Genomic DNA, 21,955 nt, shown 5'->3' on the forward strand with positions numbered 1-21,955 from the left:
GCTGTGGCAGAAATAACAAGGTAACCTGCATTTCTAATGGAAGCAACAGCAGGATGTAAAAACCTTAATGCCATCATATGCAACTTCTATTTGCACTTTGAACACCCTCTTGCTTTCTAAACACTTTTCCTCCAAAACAAATTCATTACTATGACTCTCCCAAGCCCTTCTATAACCTCAAGTATTTTGCAGTTCCACTGAGAACCGTACAACCTCTTGCCTTATGATCTGAGCTCTGGGCATTGCAGGGGCCTGAAGCCAACCTGGCACTTGGCAACATGCAGCATCCAGATCCAGAATTTTTAGGGGTGCTCGAGTTTGGAAAAAGTGGGTGAATTAAGTAGGCAACAATTTTGAAAACATGACATTAGGCATTATTTCAACTTCTTGGGCTGGAAATGGACATAATTTTTACTTACCTGACAGGTGTGCCGTGAGAATCAGCTAATATTGACACTTCGGTCTTTAAAGTGCTTTGTCAACTATTAATTAAGCAAGGGTCATTTTGCACTTAAAAAAGCTAGAGTTTTGGAGTTGAACTTGTTTTCATCCCTCTCCTAAAATAGTAAAGAATCTACTGTTTGTTTTTCTACATATTCCCTGGGAGATAATTTTGGAGAATCAGAGGCATGAGAAGTTGTCTGCATTTTGTTGGAGGAATCTGTTTTCCTATGGGTCTCATAGCCAGGCCTGCAGCCTGAGATCAAATGTTCCTGAACACAGGGAGAAGGGGAACTCCCCGTAATGAACATCTCCTTTATAGTTCACCTACTGGTATTTCCTACGACACAGGTCACAAGGACACATACGAGAAGTTTATAATACACCACAGATACTCAAGCACTGCAATTACTGGTAAAGCATTGCCTCATTTCTCCACAGGTGGAAAGCGCCAACATATGGGCAAAACAGTATTCCAATTTCATCTGTAGTCAGTGACATGAAGCACGCCCAAAGCTGTGTGATTCTTTTGTTCCATAAGTCACCTGTGTAGAATGCTGCTAGAGACAGTGAGCAGAGGCTTGTTGCCGGAGCTGCCTTACTCCCAGCCTTCCCATGCTCAATAATGAGGGCAGGACATCCTTCGTGGGCGCCCTTGTTACAAAGATCTAGGAGCAAAGGTATGACATTTGGCCTTAAATAGCCCACTGAATATAAACCCATATTAGAGTGAAATAAAAGACTGTACTTGATAGCATATGGGAAAGTAGAAGCATAAATTTCCAAATGTGCTGCTTTGCACACCCCAGAGATCATTATACAGGGCTTTCCTGCTGATGATGGTTCCAGCCTGACCTGGTGTCAGAGGCTACAAGTGGTGGCAGCACTGTGTGATCCTCTCCTCTTCATCCTTGGTAATTTCTTTACTGTCAGCCAGGCAACACAAAGACAGTATTGCCATAGAGAAAAAACACAGACAACACGTCCTGGGATAGATGACGGAAGGCAAAAGCACGTAGATAGGTGTAAATCCTGTGTACTTCCCTCAAACTCTGTTTAGAGACTTGGGTTTTAGGGTGACACTAGCAAAACTTCTGTGAGAGCACGTTGCAATCTGCACATCTCATTCCCATCTGGTGCCCACCAGACACAGGAGATGTCAAACAAAAAATTGTTACCCAGTGCTTCAGTAGTTTCTGTCTAAAAGGGGGTCTTCTAGGTGATTCTGGGGGCTCAGCATGATTGAGGTCACTCAAATTTTGCTATGTTAAAGAACTTGGGAGTGTACTGGTAACAAAGCTAAATTCTAAAAGCAGGAAAATACTAGAAGTAAAGTTCCTTATGTGAACCCTTTATGATAGTCCCTATGGTGAGAGGCTTTTTGCACAGTTCCCCTGCCTTATTTCATGCACAGTACAGACATTACTTAATGAACTAGCGACTCTTCAATATTTATTTTTCTCCTCATTATCCTGCGTGGCTCTATGCCTTATTTACCATGCTACCCAAAGGCTGCCTAGAATTAGTTTTCATGATAGAGTAGCCAAGTTCTTATTGAACAACAATTAGTTTTACAATCCCCAGCTGGATCCTGGATGAAAGTGGACATTTGGAGGATGGTCATTCTTTTTAAGCAACTATTTTATAAACAAATAAGGCTAAAAGCATCTCTGTAGACTTCCCAGAAAGAACCTGCCTGCCAGGAAGCAGAGCTTCGTGTGATTACATGACATGACATGGTCTTCACCCTTCAGAAGTGTGTTGGAACCAGGCTATTTTTGGTGCTGGTGCACACATTTTGCATAGTAACTACCATTGAGAATGGAGAACAAAACTCTCTCAGTGTTATGTTAAAGACTTATTCCAGGAATCTCAGATGACAAGACACGCAGCAAGAAGCTAATTTTGGTATCTGATGAGGGCTGGGTGTTCTTCTACCCCCACTCTGTGCACCATCCTATCTGTGCTCTACTTGACAGTGCCTGTTCCCAGTTCCCTAAAGTGCACCTCCACTTCCTCCTGCTTTCATTCACTGCTTCAAGGTTATTACCAGCATAATGTGATCAGATAATCATCCCCTCCAGTCCATTATACATTTTTCCCAGCCTTCCTTACTACTTAAAACAACAACAATAACAACATCACTCCTGATCTTGTCTTTCCTCTTTACCAGGTGAAGAAATAAAGCAAAACAACATTTTCCAGATTCCTCCAGTATCTCAGCTTTGGCTTTCAACTCTGTGAAAGATCAGTCAGGAAGTTTTTTGGAAAAAAATGGAGAAGAGACTGTTTCTGAAAGTTTATTCCCCTTTTTGGCTCTATAGGTAATCAAAGCCCAAATCTTGCCAGCTCTTCTGCAAAATGTACTTCAAATCCAAGTTTAAGATTTCATTTTCAATAACCAATTGACATTTGAAAGTTACTGGAGTTCAGAAGGATAAAACTCTAATTTTCATGTCTGATAACTGCAAAAGTCAGATCAGATAGAAGTTCCTCAATTAGGAACTCAATCTACACTTCTACAAAATTAAAATGCCAGAAAAATAAGATCTACTGGAGATCATATCTGTTTTTACATCAAGGACAAGGTATTAAACTCTCTGCATGGATGGGTTTATTCTTCTGCCAGTTTCATGACCAGGCAGTAATCACGTCATCTACATTGTCTATTACTACTGAATGATCTGAAACACAACTTTAGTTCACATATTTTACTTGTTTTCATATATATGCACACATATGAAACAATACTATGTTTAGAATTCAACTTATACTCAAATGGTTGCTAAATAAGCATTTAAAAAAAAGCACAAATAAGACAGCCTTACTATCTTGCTTGTTATATAATTCTGAGGGAACTGATGATAACATTTTCCCATGTTTCCCAGGTGAAACAGTTAAAAACTGAGTTGGTAACTATAATGTGAAAGAAACTATAGGGAAACTTGTACAAAGACAAACTCATCATACACACGTGATCAAGACATTCCATGGGCTAGAGCACTCCAGAGATCCTAAAGCTAAAATTAGTTATTTGTTTATTTTGATTTCTTCAATTCCTACCGGGAGGTTTTAAAGACTTAATTTTATATCTAATAGGCATATACTCATTTCAAGCTGGGCCAGATACTAGGGATGTAGAGAGCCAATGCACAGTCTAGTCTGCAAATCCCTACCTTAGGTACAGTGTTGTCAAATTGTGGGATCTCTATTTCAGACAACTCAGAATCAGCAGACAACTCTATGGAACAGATAGCATTTTGCTATGTTCCTGTAGCACCTCACTGTTTTGATGCTATTAGTCAGTCAGTAACTTTAGCAGACAAGTTTACAAAAACCCAAAGCCTAGAATTAAAACTGTTCCAGCATGTTAGACATTTAAGAGAAGATCATCATCCCGCTTGACATCGAAGTCATGAATTCTGTACTTTATCCAGCATTTGGAAAGACTTAGTTGACTGCTCCCAAACTCATCAGGCAAGCTCTGGGAAATGGAAGGTGAGATCGTGGGAAAAATGTAATACAAAAAAAGTACTGGAACAAATCTGTGGCAGCTAGAAGTTTATGACTCTCCCTGCTCTGCACACAAGAGACACTCGAAACCTCCTGGGGTATGACTTCCAGAGACGGGTCTTTGCTTCACACACAAATACATACGTACATATGCCCACACACAATTACAGAGCTCAGGTTATTATAAAATACAGTTAGGGAAAGCAATGGCTTTAAGGAAAATAATGGGTTATTCGAGAGCAAAGTAACAGTTTCAAAAGGGTCTAGAAAATGAACCAAAGCTCTTATTGTTAGAGAACTATTGACTCCAGGTTTGAAAAAGTGACCTCAAGTGAGCAATGATGTACTTAGCCTGGAACTTGCAGCGCTGCATTTCATCCCAAATTGAATTGCCAATGCACAGTGAAATCTTCTACTATCAGCTCATATATTTGGGGCAAGTACACAGAAAAATACTGTATAGTGGATGCATTATCCCAAGTTAGACAAATTTCTTCTGGAAATGGAAAATGTGTTTGTGTTACAGAACTTAAGGATTACTTTGAGGTTGTGTTTGTTGTTTTTTTTTTTTCTTCTATGGGCATTTAGTGACAACTAATGTTGGCATTTCTCCTTCAAGCAGTTCATAAGCATGCAAATACCTTTGGACATGGCCCAGTTAATAGCATTTAGGTACACCTTGCCTACAGACCCGCATTTAAAAACACAAAGATACTTTATACATCATGCAGACATGTAGAATGTTCAGATCCAGCATTCTCATAATAGGGAAAGTATTACGTTAAGTGGTATTTTAGTAAATCAGTTTGTCAATAACAAAAGCATCAATATCAATGTCTTGCAAACATAAATAATTGCCACCCGCATGCTGTGAAATACTTACATTCACTTTTCTACTATGTCGTCTTCACTACAGACAAGTTATTTTCCAGGACAGTGTTTAATCTTCTTACTAAATAAAAATAAAAATAAGACAGTGATTAAAACAATATCCATATTCATTAAGCGATGTTCAATCATCTTAAATTTATGAACTTTGAAATATTGATTTTAAGATCATCTATAGTGTCCCATAAACTTATAATTTGTTTATATATAGTCAATTTTATTGCATTTAAAACACAGTTTTAGCACACCATAACTTTCAATCCTGAGGCTAAATGGGGTAATGTTCTTCATTTCAGTAGCTACTGAGATTATAAATCAGATGGACAGTTGCTCAGAAATGTACAACTAATTACAACAGAACTGAGAGCTCAGCTGATATATCACCAGAAAGAATGCCTGGCATTACAGATGGGATATTGTATGACTTGGCACTCTTCTAGTGAGAACTTGAACATGCTCTTATCAATGGCAGCACTCAGCACCTCCTACGATCAAACATTTAAGAATGGAAGAGAAACAGTGCTTGTCCCTCTAGGGAAGGATAAAATACCATCTGATACTATTTAACATTACTGCATATGGCAAAAAGTGATTAAAAAATATTATTAATCTGGACTGTTCAACTTGAATATGAAGATGACAATTGTCCTTAAAGATTACCCACATCAATCCCTGTAGTGAGTGCTGAGTGCCCCAACCTGGTTTTTAGATACGGATATTTATCACTACATTTTTGTAAAAAGAATATGATGTCCATTCAAGCAGTTCACATGAAATGCCAACACAGGCACTAAAAGATCATCAAATGGAAGTCGAGCATGAAGCAAAGACCCCAACATTCAGCAAAATCCACCACCTTCATCTCCAAGCCATCTCATCTCAGCGCCAGCTGAAGCTAACTTTGAGACTTGCCTGACACTGGCTCCCTGGGGAGGTAGGAAATAAACCTCAGCAGGACTTTTATTTTCCTTTCCACGTGCCCTGAGGCTGCCCAGTACTGAAATGTGCTTATTTCATTAATATTCAATGGGACTTAATTTCTTGTTTGCATTCCCCATATCTAGTTGCTGTGGTAACACATTCTTTAGGACTCCATACATTCATCTCCTCCTGACAATACAAATTGCTTGGAAGCAGCCAAGGTCCCATTGAAAAGCAGTCTGAGGAACCTGCATGCTCACAAAGATACTCAGCAAAACTGTGAGATGTAAAGCCAAGGCGAGTGCTGTTAGCTTCAATATTTGCATGTTCCATTAGAAGTGTTTTCCACCCAAGACAGCTGAGTGACTGTACTAGGAAGAGAGGCAGGTATGTAAAACAGAGCAGGTATGTAAAACAGAGCAAAGTGAAACAAGGATAGTGGTCAGATAGATGTAGAGAGAAGGTGAAAGGATCTTTGACCAGAAGCATGAAGTGAAGATGGAGAAGTAAACAATATCAGGATGAAGAGAAGAAAAGTTCAGGTCAGGATTTCTCTTTTTTCATAAAGAAGGGATGAGAGAAACATGGGAGAAGAGCAGGGTGAGGTATTTGGACATCACCTGGATGACAGCACCTAAATGTAAAGAGAAGGTTTGGAGTGGATCTGAGAGACAGCACGGGAAGGGAGGCTTAAGTAAAGTGGCCAACCCATGAGACAGGCAAGAGTCTTGGATTTAGGACAAAGGGAAACACAGATTGCTTTCTATGTCTTACTAACAATGGAAATAATCTGGTGCAACATATGCACAGAAATGGAAAGAAAATACAGAAGTAAAAGGAAGAGCAAGGGGTATGAAAGAAAATGACCTTTTCAACAACCATCAGGAAGGAAGGAGGTGGAGGTAAGTCAACAAGGAAACAAGATTTCATCCAGCTGGGAAGTTCTCTTTGTACATCTCTTTGTATCTCTCTCCTTTAGAAGTTTTTTGCAAGCATTACTAAACAGTGATGTAGGCATTTCTAGAACAGTTGGCTCACACCTCAGCTTTGCAGTTGCAACAACAGAAGTGCCTGTAAATTGAAATTTGGCTAAGCTTGGAAAAGGAATCAGATCCTGAGCTTTCACAGTCGTGTCCAGCCAGTTATACTCCCAGTAACAAAAGTACACATCCTGCTAAACTTTATTTATTGGGAAAACAGGCTCAACCACAACTGAGGAACTGAAAGAGAGCAATCAGACTGTGTATGCGTCAGTTCTCACATGTGTACACTTAACATTTTAGTCTATGGTTGGTAACTAGCTGTGCCAGAGAATGATGCCACCCAACTGTACTCAATTTTCTACGCTATAATATACAGATCCTTTTTCATAATAGGCCTGGGACACAAGCCAGAAATCTTACTCACTGTCTCCCTACTTATTCAAACTGAGTCATCAGATTTTCCAGGTTGCTCTGCTCTTAGCCGGCATGCTGCTTTGGCTAGGTTTGGATGGACGTCAGTGGTACCATCTGCCACAAAGCTTTCTGGTTTTGTTTAGTTTTTTCCTTTTAACTTCTGCTTGTAGCACAACAGCTCTTTTTCAGTATTTTACATAGAGCACTGCAAGGAATACATCTTCCATGGCATGAGTTGGCCAGCTGGCCAGCCCAAAGTGAGTGCTTGAACTACCGGAATTAAAATATACATTCCTATCAGAAATCTTTAAGCTGGAAATTCTTGCAGGCTAACTGAAAGTCAAAAGTACCTAGAAAACATAGTGAGGTTTTCTTTAAAGCTGACAGCAACCAGGAGCACAAACAGAGCAAGTGTGGGATGAGGAGATGCTCACACAAGTTAACTTTGGTCTAACAAGGTTGATCTTGACAGAACAGCAGAGGATGCAAAGGATCTCAGGGGGTCATGTTGTCCCTTCTCTCTGCACTGGTTCAGGAGAGAAGGTTTTGCTATGGATCATCTTCCAAAGAAGGAATCAGTCTTTGAACTGCTCTTTGGAGCATCCTCTTCCTCCATAACCCTCAGAGGACAGTAGAGATGAGTGCAATTCGACCACATTTAGCTCTTATCCTGTCCCATCCCAATCTGAATGCATTTAACTGCTCCTACCTTTCTCACATAAAACAATTTCTGACTTTCAAATCAGAAGACTCCTCTAGGACAAAGAACACCACAGACATGTAACCTAGCTAAGACTGTCAGGACATGTAAATAACGCAGCACAGCTGCATACAAACTCCCTATCCTGCAAGCACCCCATACCTTATCTTGCAGCTGTGCCTCTCTATCCAGATTGAATGTCATAGGTACTGTCACTTCAAAAACATGGTTAGCTGAGGTTGAACAGCTGCATTTACATTTTGCGTGCAGCCCCAATGCAGCATCTCCTGGAAGGACAGTGGCTTTCTGAACACTGAAAGGAACAAACACAGCACTCATCTGATTGAGCACCCAGTGCTAAGTAAAAACATTTTAAGTGCTATTTTTGCTTGTTTGCTTCTAGAGCTTTGGGGAAAAAAAAAGAAAAAAGAAAAAAGAAAAAAAAATAATCCAAATTTCTTTGAGGGAGGTTTTTGTTGGTTTGTTAGAAAGGGCACAAAGGGGTCAGGGACAGAAAGTTGTGCTATCCGGTTCCCAGACACAGGCCTTGCTCCCTTGAGCTTCAGTTATATGTAACATATTGAGTAAATGCTTTTCATATAGGCATTTATACACCCACGGGACATTTATTTGGCTGTTTAGCTAACAAGCATGGTGCACTCGATAGTCCTGAGCATATAGAATAACACTTTCAGTGTTTCTGTTTTGAGCTTAATTTTGAAAATGGATTTTCACATTTCATTTTGTCACAACACTGAGATCACATCCATATGGAAACAGGATGTAGAATTTACTATTAAAAACTTTAGGCTGTTATTAAATGTCAGCTTAAGACCCCAAACATTATAGTATTTACATCACTAATTAACTAACATACTACTATACTACAATGCTCAGCTAATTCTGCATCTCTCCTTACCTTCAGCTCCCTACTTTACGTTGTTTCTGGTCATTCTCTTCCTGCTTTCTACACCTCTTTGACCTCAGAGACACTGGCTTCACTTACAGAGTAGAATCTCCAAAGTTATCACTGACTTCCTTTCTATATCTCCTCCATTTGGCTACCTAAGGTTCAGTATCATCATTTTCTTGAAGCTGCTCCACATAGCTCTGCCTTCAGTATGCTTACACATAATACAGTTTAAATTCTTTTGCTTTGGTTTTCAGTCAGTCTCACATACTTTTGTCCACAAATTTATGTGCTATGAAAAAGCCCTGATCTCCTCTGCAAAAATTCACATAATATTAACATGATGATGGAAGTGTTTAATATTGCTGGATGTACCTCAAAAGAACCACCACTTTCACTCAGCCCTTTCATTTTTCTCTTCCTGTAGTTTGCAGGGCAAAAAAAAAGAAAAAAGAAAAAAGAAAAAAGCACACATGCTGGAGTTTTATGTTCTTAACATTTAAGTTAAAAGTCTCAGATCAAAATCTGAGTTTTACAGACATAATACAAGAAAAAAGACCAGCATAACTCAATACTGAAAACCAAGAATTTGTGCTTCTTCAGCCTTTCTGAATATCCTTCATTTCAGTATAAGGAGACTACATACCTCATCACTTTATAGACTTTTCCACAGAGACTTTTTGACTACAGAATTAAATGCACTAGCCACTTTCTCTGTTGTCCTTTCTGACCAGACTAGAAAGCCTACCTGTTCCTTGAACAGTATTTCATTGCAAAGATCAAATAGCAAAAACATTATGCCGTGAACTGCTTGATCTCCAGTAACTCACATATTAGGGTCAAGAACAGAAGCAATTACCAATGAAGGAGAGATGAGGTATACACATTCCAGCGCCTTCAGATTGTTATTTATCAAAACCTAACAACTGATACTGGGCAAAATTATACCCTGCCTTATCACTCACAGTGGGCAAGAATCACTCTAACCAGTGTGGAGTCAGCACCTAATAGTGATCCAGCAGAACCTGATACTCATCAAGTGGCCAGGTCTCTTGGATAAGGGTTTCATCCAATGCACAGCAATGCAGAAGCAATTCCAGTTTCTCAAAAGCTATTTAAGAAATTCTTAAATCTCAACTTCTTCATCTTCCAACAGCATATTTAGCTTGGTAACATAACAAGAATAAGGATACCACAAATAGTAGGAATAACTTTTAAGCCTAAAAAGCTATTTTAGAAATATCCTCAGCTGTGAGACATAAACAAGATGCCTGGTAGAGAGATGTCATGCAAAAAAAAAGAAAAAAAAAGAAAAAAAAAGGCACATATTTGGGATGGCCCATGTGATTCACTACTGCTTTTTTTTAGTTGCAAAGAAACCCCTTGTCCCAAACTGATACCATAAAAAGCATGTTCAAGAGTAACGTCAACTATACAAACTGTATGATTTACCTGAGGGTAACAGGAAAGGTAGATTTTTAACACAGTAACGGCAGATTTTAACACAGTAATGGCTATATATTTTTTTCATCATGAAAATGAAACTTAGCAAATCTGAACTCCAAGCTGTGTTTAGTTTAAACATACCTACGCTGACCCTGACTTGTCTACGTGACAAGCTCAACATTGTGTGCAAAGCCAGAGAACATACTTGCTAGGAAGATCAATACAGATTAGCAATATTCATGCTTTTAGGTTGATTTTTTTCTTCTTGCTGTTTTTTAAACTCTCCAGCTTGTGTACTGTGAAGTAAACGTGATACAAAATCATAAACAGCACAGTCTATGTCCTTGACTTTTCAATGCCATTTGGTATTGCAAAATGAATACCATGAGAAGCAACTTCATATCCCAGAACAGGATGTTTACACTGTCCTGTGTCGGCATCTAATCAAACCTGTTAGTTTCTCTACCCTCAATACACCCAAAGGAAAAAGGCAGGCTCTTCCAGAAGGCAGCTTAAAGTGGGCTTTTTTCTCTTATTAATGGCTAGAGAAGCATCCCAAGTGCTCATGTTAGGAATCTAATTTGTTAAAGTGAATATCCTCTTTATGTAACGAAATAATGACTTGTTAATTTTGTGACCTCTGGCTTAAAAAAAAATAATTAGAAGCTCATGAAAAAAATAATCAATGCTTTTTCTCTGATACACTCTGCACAAACAGGCAGAGACAGCAATGATCCTCTCTTCAGATGCTTCACAGGGCCTTTTCAGTTCTTAAGATAACCACACACAGACTTCCAAATGTTTTCTCCTTTGCCTTTTCTTTGAGTGATCTGCTTTCTCCATGTCTGTCAGGAGACCAGAATGGACTTATCTGAAAATTCCTGAGACAGATTTTTCATTTATAACACATACCAAGCAATACAGTCTGCCTGAGAACAGGAATCAAATCTGTAACTCTTAAGTAAACAAATGCCATGGGCTTCATATTCTAGTTGAAGGTTAATCACTACATAGTTTACAAAACGTGCACTAATCTGAAAACCAAAGGTGAAATCCTATGGTCACTGAAGCAAGTGAAAGTTCCCGTAAGGCCAGAATTCCTGTCCAGATTATTTCATGTATGTGTGTGTGCGCACATAAGCTTTAATAAGTTCATATCGTTTCACACAGAAAAAGGCTACAGATGCGACCCACATACTCTTGCACTTCCCCTGTCACCCACTGAAATTTAACTATAGCCTTGCTCGGCTGAAACACATTTCTGTGCACCTGCCCTTGAAGAGGACACTACGCTCCTGGTCCCAGACAGACGAGCCATTATTGTCCAAGGGGCACAGTAAGTAAGTTCAAACCCTCCTTGTGCTTTCTGTTACTTTTGTGGCTGAATTTGGACATCACTGCTTTCAAAATGTGAGGACACAGAATTGCTCTGACAGCCCTCAGGGCCAAGGCTCAGTGCGCTGGGCAGGCTGCCAGCTCAGGGCCTGTGCGTGCAGCCTTCCCTCTCGCACTGAGGCTCCCCCATCAACACGAGGTGCTCCCCAGGTCACTAACGTCACCCAGAGCAGACAGCCACTACCTCCCAGCAGAGCAAAGTTTACTGTTAGTTTTCCAGGAATTCAACACAATGCCGGCATGGCTACACACTGAAAATTTCCCAAAGCTTACAAGTTTAGTTTTCCCTTCACTTTTCTATTCCCTCAAAGACCTAAAAACTGTTGTTCTCTTCTGTTCTCAATTCTCTGATAGTCCTATTTTTTTCCTCTTTGGACAGGGAAAAGAGGAAGCAGAGGGAGGTATAATGAAAAATGAAGCAGATTGCCATCTATTTTTGAGCTGATTGTAAAGAACATTAAAAACGCAGAGCAGTTAATGGACTAGCTCGCATTCACCTAAGTTGTTGAAGTACTGAAATAGCTCGATCATTTCAAAATACCAGTATTTCACTGACAAGAATTTTGTGGTATTCAAACTGTGTGCAGACTTACAGGTAGCGCTGCTCTTGCCATAAAACATTCTACAGCTGCTGCTCTGTCTTAGCACAACCCCAGCAACAATCTTCCCCCAGCCTCCCCTTCACAAAACACAGCTGTTAACTGCAAACTGCAGAACACAAAAAATCACCCAAATTGCCCAATGATCATTACTGTTCAATCAAGGTAAATTGTGAGACATTCACGGACGCTGCGTCAGAGCCTCCCACCTCAGAAAAGAAAATCAGTGTCTGTGGTATTACATCCACCCTTCATCTTCGTGGAGCAGAGGCATTCCACAGGCAGTTTTAGTTCTCAGAGCACTGATTTTCTATCGATCTGCTCTGGCCTGGATTTGAAATAGGATACCACATGAAATTGGATCCTGGGAGCCTCAAACAAGCCCAGACTTGTAGAGAAGGTTAAACAAAAGGAAAAAGAAGATTTTTTAAACACACGGTGGGAGTAAAACTAATTTTAAAATGCCCTCCATTTCTTTCAAATGGAAATAATATATTACCTCTATAAAGTCTTTTATGTAAAGCTCTTGAAATTCTTTATTACTTATACAATGCCATTGGTACACACCTCGCTTTAGAAATACGCATTTTAATAGTCAACCAAAGGGATCCAAACCACTAAGGTAATTAAGACTGTTTTTAAATTGGCTTCACTAGTAGAACTTCTGCCTTTGTGCAACTGACATGTTCTGCCCCAGTCCTGTAGTCCCTTAATCACATAGTCAGTGGAAGGACTTGCACAAGAATTTGACTATTTACTCCCTAAATTATGAAACACAGCCTGCCTTATTGGAAAATAAACAGACATGACACTGAGAGCACAAAAGAGGGAGAGGAAAAAATGTGAAGTGAAAAAGGTAGGTAAAAAGAAGAAAAAAATGTTACTGCAGGGCTTTGGCTGGCGTGGTGAGCCAGGCAGGCCTTTGCCAGAGCCCCAACAAAAGGTCTGATTGAATTTTTAGGTGTCTTCTTGACTTGATTTCTCTTGGGATAGCATGCCGCATTGCACATTTTATATCTTTTGTTTGCTTTCAAAAGCACAAAAAAAGAAATTGTCACAAAACCTGCTTTGAAACTTAATGAAAATCTCACCTTTCCCATTAAGAAAGAAGGGAGAAATGTGAGGAATGTGTAAAACACAGAACCTGCTCATTAATACAACACTAGCCTCTTGCCAGCCAGATCAGCAAGCATGAGAGCAATCCAGGTTTAAATACCAGGGATGTCTCATTTGTCCATCAAAATGAAGGAACAAAGCAACACTGCCTAATTATCAGCATTACAAGAACACTGCCCTCCTTCAAATCAAGCACAAGGGCTCTTCTCCATCTTCAGAGCCTCTCAGGGAATCAGCCAGCTACTTCTGAGCCCCCCTGCTTCCTCTGTGAGCTCTCTTCCTGATCCAGAGGCCGTCAGAGCTGGGAACCAGACCCCCTGCCTTGATTCCCATCATATGCACCTATTTAAGTCAGCAAGCCAGGCCAGCTGTCCTCCTGCATCCGCAAGAAGCACATGTACTCTGTTGCTGTTCTGATCTTAAAGAAAATAAACATGAAAATAAGGAGTTCAGTAGAGTTTTGCCTGCCTGGCTACAACTTGCTACTTACTCTGTAAGCTTAACCTATCTGGCTTTGAGGAAGCCTTCCCCGCTCCTGTCCCCAAGGTGCTGTGCCAGGGCAGATCCAAGGCCCCCCCTGGGACATCCAGCCTGCAGAGCTGCAGCTTGTTCCTCTGCAAATAGCTCAAAGGGATTTCTGGACTGCAGGAAGAGTGTAAGCTTGTTGTTTTGACTTCTCTATGAAAGATACATTCTTATTTTTTTCTAAAAGGAACCATTCCAAACTGAGATATGAGCTGAGCTCAGACTGATACTGCCATATCTCACGGAGCAAGTCACAGCAGGCTCCATAAGCACACACTGCAAACCCTGATTTCAACCCCCTCCCATAACCTCCCCCCTCAGGACCTTAACTTTCCCAATGCTCCTGTGCACAACCAATGACTCTGAAGAACAAACGGGCTTGCAGAGTGCCAATGCAGGTCAGCTGCCAGCACACAGGGAATGCAAGCAGCAAGCAGCCAGCTGATGTGATGGCTCAACTCACCAATTGCAGTCATTTCCAGGCTAATAATCTGCTCCTTTTCTACTTCTTTCTTCCAGGCTTAGAAGAAAAGGCACAAACTACAGGAAGAAGTGTTGCTTGTTGAGTCCAAGCACTTTTTTTGACAAACTGAGGAAAACACGTTTGGTTCCACATGAAGGGAAAGACAGTATTTATAAAGGAAGTTCCCACACTTCCTGTTCAAACAAATCATTCCTTGCTGTTTTTGCAATTACAGCTCTACCGTAAAGAGAAGGGGAAAAAGAAAAGTCAGACATGTTATATTGTTTCCTTTTAAAGTCACTTATCTATGAAAAAGCAGCTTCCAGATTGGAAAGAGTTAAGCACGTGGGATAAACTGTCAAATTTTCAGTAACTAATTTACTCTTCCTGTAGGCCTGGAGGAAATCCACAGTGGCCACAAATATTCCTCACTCCTTTCAATACAACTCTTTGTGAAATGAATTTTAATGGCCAACCAAAGGGATCCAAACCACAGATGTAATTAAAGCTGTTGAAACTGGCTCCACGAAGTGCTGAGAACTTCCCTGAAACCCCTTGTGGGGCTGTCTGGAAGCTCTCACCAGGCAGCTCCCTCCTTGCCACGGCCACCGTTGTCACTACAACATACCAGGAGCTCCTTTCCTTTTTCGTGTGCGCTTCCTCCATGTGCAGACACACTTGGGGAGGAACATGAGCCAGCAGTGTGCCCTAGTAACCCAAAGAGCCAACTGTACGTGATGGGAGTGGAGGGGCAGCACCGATCTCTGCTCTGTAGAGCCAAGAGTTGGGCTCCTTGGACCCCTCCTTGGGCCAGAGGCTGAATGTTGGCTCCACCTTTGCTACCAGTGACATGTCCAAGCCAGTGCTTGGATGGCTTTGGAGGTCAACATTGCTCTGGTGTTTAGAAGTACTTGCTCTCACACTGTGTCCATCTCAGGTACCACTCCCTGGGTTGCAGAGAAAGTCTTGGCATCACCTCTCAGCCACCATAAGCCTGACAGCCCCACTGTGCTTGTTCATAATGTTGATGTTAAAAACTTTCCCGTCCACTGTAAAACTACTTGACAACCACACACAGTGATTAAAGTTTTCAACACTAGTTGAAGCAAAGGAAGTAGGGAGATTTCTGACAATCTGTGGTAAATCAGCTTCTTATTTGAACTGACAAACCTTAATTTTTTCTGCTGTGACTCAAAGCGGTAGTCTGCTCAAAAGGTCAGTAGCCACCTGGTAATAAAGACTGAAGTCTTTATTACAACCATATCCAACATATTCTCCCAATTCCTATCCAAAGGGAGAGGATGGAAAACAAGCCCAATGTGCCCCACTGAAAATAACTCTTGAGATAAAAGATGTGATTGCTTTGGCACTGGCATCTCTCTCCTTCTTCCTGAATCACAGTGAGGTGTGAAAGGCTTGGGGAACTCCCCGCCTCTACTTCATGTTTTTTGTTCACGTTTAATTTTAGATTAGAGCACAATTGGATTTGGACTTAATTTAACCTTTCATCCAAAGAAAATCCTTCACCTTTCATTTATTAATTTCACTTGATACCAACTACAGAAAAATAACTCCCTGCTTTTGAAGTTAAATAATTCCCAGACTTTGTTTTCAAGAACCAGCTGCCCAGAACAAGGGTAGAGAACTTCCCCAAACAACTACATTTAATTTATGAACTAAAACCACTTTGAATGTTAAGATTAAAATCTATTAGTTTATGCAAACCCTAAACTGTATTACAGTGAAAGAAATTCATTGGTTAGCGAATAATTAATACAGCTTGTCATTTGTTCACCTCATGTGCCAAATAACAGAAAAGTCATTAATATAAGTGGATTGCAGAGAACAAGTAGATCCTTATAGATTTATAATTACGAAGTTGAAAGTAGCTTACAAGGGGAAAAAATCTGACAAAATTAGGTTTGGAATAAATTTAAATCCACAGTTTTGTCAATTTGGATGAAACAGCAACAGAGGGAGGGAAAAAAAGAAAAAAGAAGAAAGAAAGAAAGAAAAAAAAAGAAAAAGCAGAGCTGCATTTTACACTCGATAGCCAGAAGTAAGGGCAAGACGTGTCGTCAGAAACAAGAAGTCAGGTCCTTCTCAGAAACCACTGTCTTTGGACCCATGAGCAACATGCAGAAAAGCAGCTGGCCCTACTGGCCTCCCATTCCTGGAAGCAAAACATCACTGGTTGGCCAAGTGCCTCTATGTGCTTATGATGGAGGCGTGCATTTTTCCAAATACACACATGCTTCTTCCTCTCTGACATTAAGAGCATTTTTCAAGTCTGACATCCCATAGGTCCCTTGGCAAAGTATGCTTATTCTCCAAAACAATGTGCTTTGGTAAACAACACACAGATTTCCTGGGGATTACCAGGAATACTCACCTCTTGTTAAATGGCAATGTAATGAAATAAGATGATGTCAACGTCATCTTAAGAACAGTGTAAATCATTAACTGCTGTACAATTAAAAACTGATCTAATTTACTGCATTTCTTAACTCAGATACTTGGGTTGGAATGAGTGAGAATCACTTGGGTAAAACACAAGCAAGACGTGTCATGTCACCAGTCTGATACTGCCCTGCTTTCATTCTACTTAACCATTTCTCTCCGGCTAAATCTTTGCATCATTTCAAAGGAAAAGTGGGACTTCTATTTCTTTTCCATTCTCAAAAGGGCTCGGAGATTTAAAAAGTAGCAGTATCAGGAGAATATTCATCACCTTTTAACCTTGAATTACAGTACAAAAGTTAAGAAATGAGGTAGGTGTTTTTTTATCAAAGAGTTTCTCACATGCTGTTACCAACTCCTTTGCTTGAGGCAACAGGGTAGCTATTTTTACACTGTGAAAACACTGACTTCGCATCAGATTTCCGCTCCAAACGGAAGGGTGACCTGCTTCCTCTCAACACACAAGACACCTTCTCCTTCCTTTTTCTCTTTCTCTGCCCTGTCCCTCCATGTTTTTCCCCACAGCCTTCTCTGTGTCCTAGCTGGCTAAAACAGGATGTGCAGCCAGTAATGTTAGACTTGAACTTTCTACTTCCCGACACCAGTGGACTCAGAAAGCTAGACAAAACAAGTTGTCCCATTTCTAGACATTGTCTGTGCACTGGCTGTAGGACTGAAACCTTTTCCAGTCAGAGATGATAAATGATGTGACTTCATGAAAAATGATGCAAACAAGGCTTAGCCAACTGTTCTGCACAGAGCCTTTCTTTCCTGGGTCTGTCTTGTACACACATAACATGTAGCCATGAAACTCATCTTTGCTTCTGCAGGCTACTGTGGGTCTGCATATCACAGTGATAAGTCCAGCAACCCATTCCAGACTGATGCAAATTTGGACATCTCCTCATTCCTGTCTAACTTGACTTTAAAATACTTATTACCTTGAAAACACAAATATCCTACCTAGGTTCCCAGAAGACTACCAGTCACCTAGTTTTGTTTTATGGATAACAGCCCTGCCTCTCAGCTCATACCAAAGTAGTTATGGGCCTTACAGAGGCAGTTTGTTTGCTGCTGCCTAAGTGGGCTATCTGCTCCACACCACAGGGCACAGGCTGGACACTCCTGAAGAATCAGAGCTCCAGCCCACAGTGTGAGCAAAAGCCATCTGGAGGTGGTTGTTGGCTAGTTGCACTCAGTGGCTGTGCTTGAGCAGGGGTGCCCTGCAGAATTAGAAGACCTCCAGAGGTTCTTTCCAACCTCAACTGTTTTGTGATTCTTAAAAAAGAGGTAAATCCTGAGAGGCAGATGGCTTTACTCTCTGCTTCTTCACAGTCATATCACACCTTACAGAATGGGAGTAATGTCATTTCACAGAAATTCACTTCACAGAGTGGGAAATACTTCATAGTAAGTACCGTAAGTTTAGGATTTTCCTTGCTGGAAATAACCTGCCTTCCATATAGCATCCTTGCTTGCTGGGTCTAAACAGTCTTTTTCACTTTTCAATTCTTTGTCTCCCACCAACACGCACTACCACCAGCGCATTAGCACACATTTTAAATATCTCTTATACAGAATATCAAATTGACTTTTGGACACAGTGTTATTACTGTAGACAGAGTGAGCATGCAGATATGCTTCATGTACTTGTAAAGATTTTCTCTGCTTTTACATGTCAACGTGGTGACATAAATATTCACAAAACAAGGTAGACTGTTAAAAAGCAGCAATAACTCACTTTACTTAAATGAAAAAAAAAAATTTTTTGTGACTGAAAGATGCACTCTGCTCCACTGCATTCAGGCAGTGGTACCTGCACAGCTTCCTGTAGGAAGTGTGAACTGGAAGTGATGCCAGGAAGGCAATGCAACGCTCCTCTTGACATCAAACCTATTTATTTTGTAGCTTATGCTGAAAAAGCACTGCATGTATTATGTTTTGGAACATGCCTGTATAGCCTGAGATCATGTCCTGGCCAATTTTGATTGCTGGGTGTAGGCAGAAACCAAAGTAACTAGAAACAAGTATTTTTGCCTCTAATTATGGAGCGTTATAGCACAATGAGGTCTTTGGTGAATCTGGCTTATTATCCCTCTCCCTAAAGAAGCTGCACCTTTGCTCAGTAGTTCCTTTCTGCAGAAATACCAAATTATGAATCTGCTCATAATCCACCCTTACTACATAATACAGCATCCCACTGCAAAGCTGTCTAACTGGCCACATATCTGCTCCTTTCACCTTTGAACTGTGGGAACAATTGGAAGCATTAATCCCCATTTTACAGAAGGCAATACCCATTTAAGCAGGTCGGGTACCTAATGGGCTGTCAGGCTCAGGCAGTCTATCCACTCGCCTTCCCAGCTCCAAAAGTGCCTAGGACATGACTGACAGCCTCGGCAGCTGTGCACTTTGTTTCACTGCCAAAGCACTATGAAAGTCTGAGCTTGTGGCGACTGAACTGCAAATGTAAGTTGGGATAGCATATTCTGATTTCAATGAAGGAGAGAATAAGAAAAAAAGCAGCTGTGAAAAAGAGCCAGAGAAATACAGTTCAGGTGCTATTTGTTCCTGTATCACCGACACAGTTGGATCTAATAGAATATGCCAGATATCTGCATCATACCTCTTGATATGAACCCCCCCGTGACTACAGTAGCTTTAGGATACCTTATAGCAAGGATAACTGTACTTACCACGGCACCAATAGAGTGCAAGGCATGGGACCATGCACGTTTTCCAGCTCTTTTTCTGTGCCAAAGGGCTACGGTTTCAAAAAGTCCAGCCTGGAAAGCACACATTCCTGAAGCTCCCAGAAATTTCCAAGAGGTATGAGATGGGAGAGAGGCCTTTCTCTGCTCATTTAGCCATGACCTGCTGTGCAGAGTTTCTTTTGAACAGCCTCGTAAAACTGAAACATTTTTTTCTGAACAGATCACAGGTCACGTAGGCTTCCCAAGGGATATATTGGTTACAGATGTTTTCATGTAATAAAATATTCCACTCAACTGCAGTATTTCTAACTGATAATGCTAAAACTAAACCACCCTTGTCTAATGACTATGTCCCCATACTCCTGACCATGGTCAACACGGGCTCATTTCTTACCATGTAGCCAACGTAATGTTTAATTTTTTTTAAAACAGCGTGTCACAAAGACAGGTTTGCAACCACAACGTGACATCTGAACTCTTCAAATACATACGAAAAGTTCCTTTTTTGCTTCTCTGCAGAGTAACTTATGCCTTAGTCTCAAAATTATCATATTGATTTGCATTTTAAAGTTGTTTAACTTTTAAACATGAGTAATTTTAATAACTTTCCAAGATTCATTTTTTAACTTCGAGTTACTAAAAAACAATGCTTACTTGATTATCTGAATGGCACAGAGGTAATAACAAAACATTCTGTATGATTTCTCCCTTGCAGAGCTGCTATGAAAGGTTGTTGTGAGGATGTTTCTGCAATAATCACGTAGCTCACAATAAAAGTGGAATAAAAAAAAAGAGGGTGAGAAGGAGATGAACATTTGTATTCAACATACGCCTATAAAATCAGCTATGGACTTCCTCAAAAACAAAATATCTTCCATGAAAGTAAAAAAATCTCCCTCAAACCAGGGCACCTTTTGCACTATACTATGTCTCTGTAAAAATTCATAGAATCACAGAATGACCTGGGTTGAAAAGGACCTCAAAGATCATCGAGTTTCAACTCCCTGCTATGTGCAGGGTCGCCAACCACCAGCCCAGGCTGCCCAGAGCCACATCCAGCCTGGCCTTGAATGCCTCCAGGGATGGGGCATCCACAACCTCCTTGGGCAACCTGTTCCAGTGTCACCACCCTCTGTGTGAAAAACTTTCCCCTAATATCTAACCTAAACCTCCCTGTCTCAGTTTAAAACCATTCCACCCTCGTAAACAGCCGTTCCCCCTCCTATTCATATGCTCCCTTCAAGTACTGGAAGGCCACAATGAGGTCTCCCTGTAGCCTTCTCTTCTCCAAGTTAAACAAGCCCAACTCCCTCAGCCTTTCTTCATAGGAGAGGTGCTCCAGCCCTCTGATCATCTTAGTGGCCTAGAGCAGTACACTCAAAACATCCATTCCTCTTTGCTCTCCATATTGCACCACCTGGATCTCGCTGCTCAGACTGCAATTAGAACCAGTAAGAACAATGGAACAAAGTGACTCCTGATACGACAATACCTCTTCTGTGTTGACGCTTCACAGATAAACTGAACCCATTTTAATTAAGTTCTAGAAGGACTGGAAATGTAATAGAAACTGAGCACTCTCTGACGAGAGAGATGTAAGCTTCTGGAGCACAACTGGCCTTGCATCAAAAGTAGAATCTGTCCATTTTTCAGAAAATGCAGAAGTTAGAAAACCCTGAAAGTAGGATGTTTCAGCAAGATCAAACAGCCATTCTTCTCAAAACTATGCAATGTCATGATCCAGATATTCACTACTTTAATGCTAATTTTCAATGTTTAACATCAGTAGAACACTTTATTTCTCCCAGAGCTAACTACAATCACCAACCTTGATATGCAAGTTTTTCAGCTATCAAATTTAAACATATGCTTGTGCCTGGTAAAGAGATGTCACTTTGCATTCCTGCACCAATCAGAAGCATGCTTTAAAGACTCAGTAGATAACCCGCAAAACCCCACTCCCCACTTGAAAGGACAATTCAGTCTGCAGTCAGTGAAACTAGAAAAATATTATTCAGATCAGCGGAGATGCCTCCTGAATACAATGAGTGTGAATGTGGCTTCACTGGCTGGACAGCATTTGGAAGAGCTTGACTTTGTATGGCTCTGAGCATGCAACAGGAAAGCTTACGTAGGGGACATTCTTTCCATATTCCTGCTAGCCTGCAAGTCACTGTACTTCTCATAGTCATATTGGATCAGCTGTATGGCTAACCTGAAGCTAATACAGCGGTTAAAACTGTCAGTGTGTGGGAGGCAATGCTGCCTCTCTGACAGCCCCAGCACTCGGGAGCGAAGCCATGCTGCAACAGAGCAACTCTTGTAGCTGAGAATGATGACATCCAGGACAGGAATGGTGCACTGCATTGTGACTTGTCACTCTCTGAAAAAAATTGCAGTCCAGTTCTCCAAAGCATACGGTCACACACAAAAAACAGAAGCCTAATCTGCTGATATTTCTTTTTTT

General features: G+C 40.7%; 1 protein-coding gene across 2 annotated transcripts in view; it reads right to left on the reverse strand.

The window, feature by feature from the left end:
* Window positions 1–21,955, reverse strand: part of PLXNB2 (plexin B2) — a 237,336-nt gene that overhangs the window by 109,630 nt on the left and 105,751 nt on the right. Inside the window, exons 1-2 of one of the 2 annotated variants that reach the window (XM_010706211.3) lie at window positions 12,420–12,438; window positions 4,838–4,906 (exon numbers count right to left, since the gene is read on the reverse strand). In XM_010706211.3, the coding sequence (XP_010704513.1) occupies window positions 4,838–4,839 (2 nt within the window). In that variant the 5' untranslated portion in view covers window positions 4,840–4,906; window positions 12,420–12,438. Of the gene's footprint in view, window positions 1–4,837; window positions 4,907–12,419; window positions 12,439–21,955 lie in introns of those variants that run through there. The other variant, XM_010706204.2, reaches the window with a different exon arrangement.

This window comes from Meleagris gallopavo, chromosome 1, assembly GCF_000146605.3.
Source record: "Meleagris gallopavo isolate NT-WF06-2002-E0010 breed Aviagen turkey brand Nicholas breeding stock chromosome 1, Turkey_5.1, whole genome shotgun sequence".
In the NCBI taxonomy this organism is placed as follows: domain Eukaryota; kingdom Metazoa; phylum Chordata; class Aves; order Galliformes; family Phasianidae; genus Meleagris; species Meleagris gallopavo.